The sequence below is a fragment of the Anticarsia gemmatalis genome, chromosome 9, assembly GCF_050436995.1.
Source record: "Anticarsia gemmatalis isolate Benzon Research Colony breed Stoneville strain chromosome 9, ilAntGemm2 primary, whole genome shotgun sequence".
Taxonomy (NCBI): Eukaryota; Metazoa; Arthropoda; class Insecta; order Lepidoptera; family Erebidae; genus Anticarsia; species Anticarsia gemmatalis.
Window position 1 is genome coordinate 6,299,709 of NC_134753.1, and position 11,717 is coordinate 6,311,425.

An 11,717-nucleotide genomic window follows, 5' to 3' on the forward strand; every position below is an offset into this window, starting at 1 on the left:
GCCAACAAATCGTAGAGTTAAAACAACATTATAAATTACCGTTAAAGTGAATTACGTAATGTTTACGGTAATTTTCAAGTATTGATAGCATAACAATCAAAATCTGTGTTGTGTAATTTGAACACGTGTGCTTGTGTTAATTCGATTACTTATCAGATAATGTAAAGGTATTTTAGATTATAGCACATTGTGTACGATAAACTTCCAAGTTATGTAGATTACTGTTTGAAGAATTCAAAATATAGGTACTTGACTTTAATTTATCTTTGTCTCTACGCGAATTCATGATTTCGATACAAATATTTAAACTATTCTAAGCAAACATTTTAAACTGATAAGGAAACCCGCAAAGTCCCCAACCCGCACTTGCCCAGCGTGGTGAACTCAAGGCCTGACCCCGCTCCGACATTATGGGATGAGACTCTTGCCCAGCAGTGGGACATTAATGGGTTAAAATTATTAAGGAAACTTCACAGAGCTACGAACGCTTTAGTAAAGGAGTGTCAGTCATGGTTTAGTCCTCGGCTTTTAAAGGAGGACCGTGGAGTCATATATGTATTATTAAAACATCAAATGAATTTGTAAGTATTTTAATTTGGCACCTACTTGTTAGACAATAAGTAAGCTACCAAATGACTAATACGAACTTAATACGAAAAACATTTATAACATAAAACAAAGGAACTGAGAATAAATTAATCAATGACAATATTCGTCTAATATTAAAAACACATACTTTAAGAAGAGTAAAATGTGTTAAAACAGAAATAACATAATTACTTTATTTTAATACTCGTTTACAATTTCATTGGTATAACTGAAAGCAAATGCATTATTTGAGGAAAATGCATTTATTAGGCTCGACTCTTAAAGATACGCGTTCATAAAGAAATAAAACACAAACTCACGTCAACTTCTCTATGTTATTCATTTTGTAATAATTATTCTACCGGTATCTATTTCACTCTAATTCAGAATACTACAAGCTTATTACAGAACACAAACATACTTGCACTAAATGTAATAATGAACGCGTACCTCAATCACTAAATAAAAAAGCAAAATATCACAATGACAAAAATAAAATATCTTATTATAATTATTTATTAAAAAAATGTAAAATATATCGCCTAATCAATTATTTTATTATTGCCTTGTATTTCAATAAATAAACCAGAAACCCATTTCTGTTATAATTAATTCATTGTATCCAGTACTATTTATTCGTTTACCTACATGTCGTGCTCACGACGCCTCTAAGGCTGTTAATATTAGCTGTCAGCTTCAACAATCGACAATTTTATTGCACGCACTTTGAGTCCTTTATAAAGTCTATAACAATTTTACAAATCTAGCCAAACTAGCCGCTTATCGAAATGGCAATAAAGTATATTCAGTTCGAATCGTACCAAAATGTAAAAACTTTAGCAATCTTACGTACAGACTGATGTTTTAATATATTTCGTAACTATAAGGTTGATTTTTCTTTGGTGTGGTGTGGGTGTCCGTTGGCGACGGGTTGCGGAGGCGGTGGTCTGGCTATGATAGCCTGGTACATGGCCCACACGGCGAGGGGTCGCATGTACCCCACTGCGCGATGATTGCCATTCTCATAGAGCGCTTCGGGCGTCTCGAAAGACAGGCCCATTTCTGTGAGTGTTTTGTACATACCGCCAGCCGTCACAAACGCCTCCTCGTGCATTCCTGTAAACAAATATTGTTGGTTATTTTACTCCGTTCTGTGTTAAAGGTAATGTTTTATAACATATTGCAAAGCCTGATTCACTATGACATTGTCAATATACAGTTCTGCGTTTTCCTGTTTTTTCTCAGGTTAATTGTAATTCTAACATAACCACAGTGAATCAGAAACTGGTGTGCAATTTACTAACGTTAAGAAAAATATAGGTTACATTGGTAATTATTTCATAATAACACGACTATATTATAGCGATACCTACTTAGTACAAACACACGTCACTTTTTCAAGTAAGCACAAAGGAGTATTTTTCGATACAAACTCTACAGTTTGTTTTATACTTTTTCATCTTGCGGTGATTCTTAACAGTTTTCTTGTTTCTAGATCTTGTTAATTTTTGTTAAATGTTTAATTAGTTGTTTTTGTCGCTCTCACACACTTAAGTCATTATTTACCATTAAGATTTTCCTTATAAAAAATGTTTATTTCCATTATACTTTTTTATGGCTAGCATAGGTATTAACAATGTTATTAAATTGACACGTGCCAGTCCGGTATCGGGTCTACATTTGGTTAAATAAGATTAGATAAAATCAATTATCCGTAGTACACGATAGCACAGTGTAGGATTTTTTAAACATAAATGTAGTGCTGGAAATAACATACCCTAGGGAGCCCAACTACCATTTGTATAGATGCGGTAACGGTCGCTTTAAAATCATATCTTTACTTAAGGATAAATTAGGGAGGTCCTTTTCATTGGTACATAACAGATGCTGTGTAACAACTAAACAATCCTATATCAACGCTTATCTAAAGACATCGAAACCGACAATTTTTTATTAAAAGTCAATAGAGAGGGTAAAGCTCCCTAGTAATATGCAATAACTGGCAGACCCTCGAGGTCCCGTTCGTAAGATAAGTGATTCTATTTTCTTCACGTTTTTCCCGATTTTTCCTCAAAATATTTTTTTTTGTGCCTCCTTTCGTATCGATCGAACCGTTACCGAGCTTCCGCTTAGCAACAAATGTGAAGTTAGTGTTTATATAGATATAGTGCTGTGCACGTACCCTCGTGTATCATGAGCGCGGCGAGCCCGTAGGTGACGCCGGTCCACACCTCCATGCTCTGCAGCGCCGTGGTGTCGACCCGTCCGCGCGCGGCGGCCACGTAGCCGTTGACGGCGCCCATGCGCCCGCCGCGGAACTGCTGCACGTTGTGCGCGAACACGCTGCCCAGCGCCGAGCGCACGTGTGCCGCCGGGAACACCTGCTCGCTCCACCCCGCCGCGCGCAGGAACCTGCAGACAAATGGTCAATTGTAGCTAAATTACTAGCCTAAAGATTACAGATTTAGACGCTAAAAATCAAGTAGGTGCACGCTTGAGCTACCATACCGATAAGCAGTATGGACTAGTACGTGCACGAGCGAATGGCCGCTTGATACATCAGCACGACGTTTAGTGTAGCTTTATTTTTAACGTTTCTTACCAGTGTCCAGCGAGCTGATCGGCCATTACGACGGCACTGTTGGACGGTTTAGTGTCGAACAAGTAATATTGCCCATTCCATAGTTTCTCTTCATAGGAATGACGCGCCTGCTCCAACAGTTTGGCAAACTCGCGTTCGTCTTCCTCGTGGCCGAGAATACGTGCCATACCACACACGGCGCTGATAGAAGCCACCCATAGACCGCCACAATATGCACTGAAAAATAAAGGCAGCTTTAGCACCAAACACACAATATGCCAAAATATGCCAGTGGACACTTGCAAATGCTTGCAACTTAAACAAATGCATTATGAATACCTCGGGCCAGACATAATCCATGCATCATAAGTTTGATCGGGGAAGCCTCCGTTTTCGATAAGTCCGTCTCCGTCAACGTCCCAACGCAAGCCATGTCTGAGTAACGCCACACACGCGGGGTACATGTCCGCCAAGTATCGCTTCGCCTCCCACACGGCGGCCGCGCGCTCCGGTGGCGGATGAATCTCAGCTTCCTCCGCTTCAACATCCGCATTTCTGTGAACAAGAAAAACTTTATGTTACAAGCGGTTCGGTTTTAGAATATTAGGGTTAAAATGGGACAATTTCGGTGCTTTTAGGGTCAACAAAAAAGTGAAAACAAAAACGTTAGAATTAAATGTACAATATTACCCTTTCTCGCAAATGGTTAGTGAGAGTTAGGTCCGGGTCCCGCGCGGGCGGGAGAGTTACCTGTACAGCAGGTCTAATATATCGGCGACGGCGGGCGGGCGGGCGGGCGCGGGCGGCGCGGCGGCGGGCGGCGCGGGCGCGGCGCGCGGCGCGGGCTCGGCCTGGCCCGTGGCGCGCGAGTACAGGTCGTCCTCGGTCCCGTCCCGCACGTCGTCAATGTACGCCATAGAGCGGTACCTTTCGTTGCCGAACGGCGCCGTGTGGCCCCGCAACACGCGGTAGTCCCGGATCACTTGCAGTATGAACTTGGTGTTCAAGTCCTTCCAGTCGCTCACGTCGTGAATGTTGTATGCGTTTATGTGCATGAACGGCGCGTCGGCTGAGAATTATATTTTTATACAAATGAGAAAAGTTGTTTCATAATATGTCGTATCGAGTTAGCGTAAAATGTGCCAGTAACACCCGAACCGTTAGTTTTCTCAGATAAAGTAACGCTGTCGCTAGCAGTAAATTGCACTTCAAATATCTAACGTTAGTAATATGAAGCATATGTTACCTGGGTCACCAAGATCGTGCGGGATGGAATCTTTAATCTTGAATTTACAGCTCTTGCCATCGTAGAGGGACGGTCTACATTTCTCTGTTTCCATTTCGATAGTATCTCGGAACATATATTGTAGGACGACCTGCAAAAATCATAACGTTTAATACACCATAATTACACAAATAAAAAATACTTTAATAATAGAAATATAATAAATTCTTACTTGTAAATTTGGCCACAATTGCGCTAAGGCAAAAGAAGCATAAAAATGGACGTCGTATGTATTGTACATTCTGTATTCATGACCTTCTAGGTATCCGAAGAGGCCAAAGTCATGCCTAGAAACAAATTAACAAGATAGTAAAAGATTCCAAGGCCAACACATTATTTTGCATAGCAATAAAACTGTGAATCGATAATCTAGTTAGCGTTTATTAATTACCTAGGATCGGTTTCCGGATATTCGTCATGCACATCAAACCATATCGTACCTCCGTCGGCAACAAAATAAAGCTCATTCATTAAGGCACTTTTTAACCAGTCTGGAATATTACTGTAAAGATAAAAAACATTATATAGTTAATACAGACATAATATTCTGTTACTATATACTATAATATACAAAGTGTTATATTACCTATTAGTTAAAATAGGATCTTGCCACTCTGCGAGTTGTTTCTCCCAATTTTTATAATTTCTTAGCGCATATGCAGCTATGCTGGCGCCGGCGATACCATCACTACCGAAGAATTTTGTATAATATCTGTAACAAAAAAACGACTTCATTATTTACAACTATCTGTGAACGAGAGAATAAGTAGTGTGAAAAACGGGATGATTTTACCTCTTATGAACTTTAGCATCTTTCCTATATTTAACAATAGGCATATCCCACGCGAGACAGAACTCTGTAGAGGCCATCCCTCCTGGATCTAAAGATATAACACTTGATAGAGCTACGGAATCACCTGCAATAGACAAACTGTTGAAACACACCACTCATATTCATAAACAATATAAAAAGTAGGAAAATATATTACATTTGTACAGTTTCTTTTGTTTTTCTTTTTTCTCTTTCTCTTCTTTTGGTTTGTCCTTGTCGGGCACCTTAGGAGGTGGTGGCGTGAGGCTTGGATCAGGGACCAACTTGCCATTGGTTTTAAGACATTCCCACACGTAACTGGATGTTTTCGCCGCGTTCCAGAGACAGTACCCCTCATGGATTGTTTCTTTATCATCCTTTTTCTTGGCAATTGTGAATGTGCAGGGCGCATCCGCGATCTTTTGTTCAAGAGTCACTCCGCATGTATGGTCCTCGGAGTACCGCTCTAGATCTAATTTACCTTTATAAATAAAATTACTTTAATAATCACATCATGAACTATAATTTTGACAAGTTAGATTAAAAATAAGCAACATATATGTTTTATTGTCTTCCGGGGGTATTCCCACACTGCTAGACAATGGCTTATCAAAAATCCCAAACGTAATGATAAAAAGATAAGCATAATTATCATTTAAATTATGTAAATAGATACTAACCAATATTTTTCTTCTTATTAGGTCCTCCAAGGACTTCGGTCCATGTGAACGTAATGCTTACATCTCTATGTTCGTTGGTAAGGTTTATAGCGGTGAATACAAACACCGCGCAAGGAAGACTACTATCCTGAAATAAAACATTTATATTGAACATATAAAAACCTACTGACATTTGTATCAAAAACTAACAAAAATTTGCTAAAACAAATGTTTTTATAGTTCGATAACTTGGTAGAGAGCCTTGGCACCCACGATTTATTTTGATTATAGTAAGAAATTCTGAGTTTCCAAAATTAAGTAGCTTTAGTAGTAGCACTATTAAAAATATGCATAATGCAAGAATTATTCTTGATTCTTTACTAACATAAAGTCAAGCAAAGAAACGGGTTTAATTAGCAATTTTATCCCCATGAATACCTAGAACGTGTTAGAATATAAACAACGTCGATTAAAAACTGGTTAACCCAATATAGGTCTTATTATGCAAATACAGATAAATGTCTAGCTCTGGTGCAATAATGACTCATATACCTAAGTAAATAATACTCATAATCGTTAAGGATATCTTGAACAACATTATTTATCCTCTACCTGACCAGTTTCTGCAAATGGATTTTCCCTAAATAAAGTCCGCAATATCTAGCTTTCTTTCATCACTTCCCACGGCGACCTCAATGTCGGCCAATTGCATTACAATTGAAAAACCTATGCGTCATGCCGCAAAGACGTTGGTCATACTTTAAGTTGAAAAATAAATGAAATTCTTTGAGACTTATCTTTATCGTATTCCTATATCAGCTACTTCCGTTAAACCAAATTTAATCTTATCAATTGCCATTGACTGTTTAAAAAATATACATAAAATCGTATTTGCAAAAATGCCAAATTAAATTGTACCTTATAGTTGTGCGGAATTACGGGTGAAATTTGTCTGCACACTAGCTTGATGCCATACTTGGACAGGTCGTACGTAGTCCATGCGCGAGGATATAACGCCGTGTATTCACATTCTGCGCCATTCAAGTTCCATTCCCAAGTCGACGGGGCTTTTTTTGGTTTGCTAAAATAAACATGACCATTAGAATAAGTTTTTTTAACCAGCTCCAAAATTAGGAGTGATTCTGTAGCGCGTGGGCCTTTACAAACGATGGATGCATTACAACAAGACTAAAATAAAATGTGAAATCACACATTGTATTCTAGAAACCAAAATTCGAAATGGTTATGAGCAAGGCAAAGAGATGCAAAATCTTAATTTTTAATTTCTAGCCTGCTTGAAAAAAATGTAACATTATACAATTTACACTCATGATCAAATACTATACACCCCATAATACAAACATAGAAATGAGGAAGACAATAATAGTAATATACACATAGAAATGACAACACCTTGACAAATCGTGTCAATCTTTGATAAGATATCATCATGGTTAAATCATGAGTAAACATATGAATGATATACCAAATACATTTTATTGATCTACATTGATATTGGTAGACATGAATAAGCAACTATATTTAGAAGGTGAAACACCTTCATACACTAAAGAGAAGTACCTATTTAGTTCCAAAAATATTTGTTAAAACTTACTTATATGTTGACAAAACTGACTGGAATATAGTTTGTTTATTGGCGTCTCTAATGTTGACGATGAATTGACATTCAGGCACTGTGACATATTCGTACAGGCCAGGATTCAGTTGGAAGCGACAGAACTCGCCTTTGAAACCTCGGCCAATTGTCCCGCCACCAATACCACCGATAGGACACCCTGGGGAGTTAAAAAAACTCAATTTCCAACCAAATATTGACCATTAAGGATCTAAATATAATATAATAGACTAGCTTTTGGCCCGCAACTTCGACAGAATCTTCATCTCCTATTTTAACCCCTTGGGGGTGGAATTGATCAAAATCCTTTCTTAGCAGATGCCTACGTCATAACATCTGCCTGCATACCAAATTTCAGGCCGATCCGTCCAGTGGTTTGGGCTATGCGTTGATAGATCACTATGTCAGTCAGTCACCTTTGAGTTTTATATATTTGGATACATACCATCTCTAACTATGTTACCTTTTTAACAATATTTGGTTTCAGACATAACAGATTATAATCAAAATTAGTATTAAGTAAGTCCTAATACAATTTATCTGTTAAGATAAGATTGCAGCATACAAATTAAACCAATCAATTGTGATAAGATAATTAACAAAGTAATTCAGTTACTAGGTAGAGTAGGTAGTTATTTTGGCATGCAAGGTATTTTTACTATATATTTACATGTTTGGAGGGAAGCAATATTAATATTTGCAGTCATCATAATCAAAATATATAAGACTCTAACATTACTAAGTAACGGACTGTCTTATGTATAATGCCAAAATGACTGAGAGTAGAAAGTTGAATTTTCATATGAAGCTTTCTTAGACAGTGTAGAGGAGGACTAAGAGAGGATTTTTGGTAATTCCCCCATAACGGGGTGAAATTCTATGGAAAGCTAGTTTATTATAATAAGGTTAATTATAAAAAATTGTCAATGACTTACCATACATCCTTTGTGCTGATATAATATGAACATAATCCATTATGGGACGCTTCTTATTCCACCTCTTGCCTATATAATATTTTATATATCTGTGAACAATTGAAAATAGATATTCAAAAAATTTGAATTTAATTACAATTCATATTTGTAAAATATTAGATTGAACATAATTATTATGGGTTTTAGTTATAGTTTTATAAATATTATTTAATTTACAAAAATAAAGCATTGTTCTATCAAATGTTATGAGTAATAATAATTCAGTGTATGTGACACACAATATGATTCATTTTGAGCTATCAATAATCTGAATGTAAATAAACCTCCACTATTTGTCAAGTATTAGGTACTTGGATATTATTTAACCTCTATTGTAATTTATGGGTATACAACCTCTTTCCTTAATTCTATGGTGTATAAATGTTCAATTTCAGGATTATTAAATTTTAGGGAGGCTTTTCAGAATAAAGAATTAATGAATTATTGTCAAAGACATGACCTTAGTCATTTTACAATAAAATACATTACTCTAACAAAAAACTAATGCTAGTTTTGCCAGTGTGAAAGAATCATGTCTCGGCTAGCTGAATAAACTATCAAAAATGTTTATAAACAACAATGAATAAGTAGTTGCAAGAATATCACACACATTTTATAATACCTAGTAATAAAATAAAGAGGAAAATGTGTTAGTAGTTACAGTAATTACAGCACTTACTGTAATGACTAAACAAAAAATAACAAGACAAAAGTTGGCAGCTGTTTCCTTACACATTCTCAGTAATGTGAGAGAGAACATCTAAGAATAAATATGCAACTATTTTTTGTAACAATTCGTGTGAAAATTTTATTGAATTTTATTTACAAAGGATATAAAAATATTATGTACAATTGTTATAGCACTCACCTGGCAGTTAGAGGCATCATTTCAATCGCTTGTTTCGGTTTTGGCTGCAACTTCTGTTTACTTTGTAAAGGAAACTCATGATTTAGGGGTAATTTTAAGCCATACTTGGGAGGCTCGTGTTGGCCGAGACCGACGTCACCGACCGTCTCCATTTCCATCGTAATTTCAGCTTATTGAACACAAAGCCTCTATCCAAACACGTCTTCAGGCTACCACCTCCTTGAGTAAACTAACAACCGTATGACAGAATCATATTATTGCTGCTTTATCTATATCTCCGAACAGAACGATAACAAATCAATTTCATCCAATTAGTATGTTTGATTGATGCGTTGTGGAGATACAAACTATTAAAACGTCGGTCAATTAGGTATTTATTCAGCCAACTAATAATAATCTGTTATCCAGTCTAGTTCAATTATTTTAATAAAATATCGAGAAGAATGAGATGGCTGTGAATACAGAGCATCTCTTAGAATTTACAGTGACTGAATGACATGAGACATGACAGCAGCTGAGTACAGTGTTCCCTCACTATAATTTTATATTCGGAGGAATTTTGAAGTAAAGGTTAATAAATAAGTAGGTACACCTTAATAATAATTTCGTAGTGAGTGCGTATCGCTATAATCAGTTTTTATGATTTAAGAATGCAGGGTAGTAGGTTATTGCGTTAAGTACCGTAAAACGGGGTGAATAGAAACAATTTTCAACTTTGTCCTAAAAATTTGTTGCGAATAACTTGTTATTTTTATTGTCGGGTTATTCTATATCATGTCCGGCGCCATGAAGAAAGAGCTAAAACCATGTTTGTCGAAAAATATGCATAATTTTACGATATTCCCTTAAAAAAATGGTCAATTTCTATTCACCCAGCGATAGGGGTAAATCGAAACGACCAAAGGGGTGAATGGAAAAATTGTTAGGGCTGCCAAAGACGACTTATCCAACATGCTGAAAAGGGAGGTTGTGTGTTTCAAAATTGAAATAACCGTTGATAATTACACAAGCTGACCCGCACAACTTCGCTTGCGTCACATAAGAGAGAATGGGTCAAAATTGTCCCCGTTTTTGTAACATTTTTCACCCGTACTCTGCTCCTATTGGTAGTAGCGTGATGATATATAGCCTATAACCTTCCTCGATAAATGGACTATCTAACACTGAAAGAATTTTTCAAATCGGACCAGTAGTTCCTGAGATTAGCGCGTTCAAACAAACAAACAAACAAACTCTTCAGCTTTATAATATTAGTATAGATTATTAGTATAGATTCGTATAGATTAACTCAAAAAATAAAACAAGACAACCTAACTAACTTTCATACTATATGCAGTAGTTTGCCGTTATAACTTTGATACAATGATAATTGTGAATTTCAGAACATTAATAACTATTAATTTTTCATTGTTTATGTTAATTTTGTTTACAGTTTTTGACAACCCTATTTATTAATCTCTATTGACCCCTCACTCGTTTCTATTCACCCCTTACGCGTTTCTATTGAACCCTGCTATGTTTCCATTTACCCCATACTGTAGTTCTATTCACCCTTCAAACGATTCTATTCACCCCGTTTATACAAAAAAATGACTATTTCTGTGATTTAAACATATTTTTTAGGTTTAAAAACATTTTTTCAATTAACAATATTGTATCTTTATAGATTAATATACACCTAAAGAGATAAACACTTCAAACAACTCATTAGAAAAGAAATCCCACTTTAAATCCAAAGTTTTGGAGGTCGATATTAAGGCATTCGAGGACGGTTGTCTTTGAAGCATTTTTTTGGGTATAAATATCATTTTAAACATTTAAACAATTATGACACCGCAGAGAAGTAATATCGACGTGTAATCATTTCAAATATGAACTAAATTCTTCAACGAGGAGTACTCAAATATTGGCCTTGAAAACTTTCCTGATTTTTTTTCTATTCACCCCGCGAATTCTATTCACCCCGTTTTACGGTAATTATTTAAAGCGGGAGAAATCAAACAATACTCAAAATATTATTATTAACAAGAACTATATAGGTAATCTTTGTGTATTTCGGCCAGCTAAGAAAAAAATTCGAATATAAATTATTTCTATTTATGGTTAAAAACTGTTGTAAGCTTCATCACTTAAAATAACAAAATCGTGTTTCATAAAAAATATTATTTGGCTGAAGATGCAGAAATTCTAGATTAAAACAAACAGCTTTGTTTTTTTGTAGTTGACAACATTGAGAGTGTAATGTAGGTAGGTTGTAACGCTAGGTAGGTACCTACCATTAAGAAAAATAGTGATGTTATTACTAGGTATATAAG

At 36.0% G+C, this 11,717-nt stretch overlaps 1 protein-coding gene across 2 annotated transcripts; it reads right to left on the reverse strand.

Annotated features, from left to right (window-relative positions):
• Window positions 1–574: 574 nt before the first annotated feature.
• LOC142975767 (non-lysosomal glucosylceramidase) lies at window positions 575–9,904 on the reverse strand. Of its 2 annotated transcripts, none has more exons than XM_076118831.1 (16): window positions 9,403–9,904; window positions 8,496–8,584; window positions 7,540–7,720; window positions 6,843–7,005; window positions 5,946–6,072; window positions 5,444–5,746; window positions 5,248–5,371; window positions 5,041–5,166; window positions 4,846–4,956; window positions 4,627–4,741; window positions 4,416–4,545; window positions 4,097–4,238; window positions 3,509–3,724; window positions 3,191–3,406; window positions 2,771–3,000; window positions 575–1,704 (listed from the first exon to the last, which is right to left on the reverse strand). In XM_076118831.1, the coding sequence occupies exons 1-16, from the start codon at window positions 9,558–9,560 to the stop codon at window positions 1,469–1,471; spliced, it is 2,667 nt and encodes an 888-aa protein (XP_075974946.1). In that variant the 5' UTR covers window positions 9,561–9,904; the 3' UTR covers window positions 575–1,468. The 2 variants fall into 2 exon arrangements, with proteins under 2 accessions (XP_075974946.1, XP_075974945.1); XM_076118830.1 differs by having other exon boundaries at window positions 3,920–4,238.
• Between the last annotated feature and the right edge of the window lie 1,813 nt (window positions 9,905–11,717).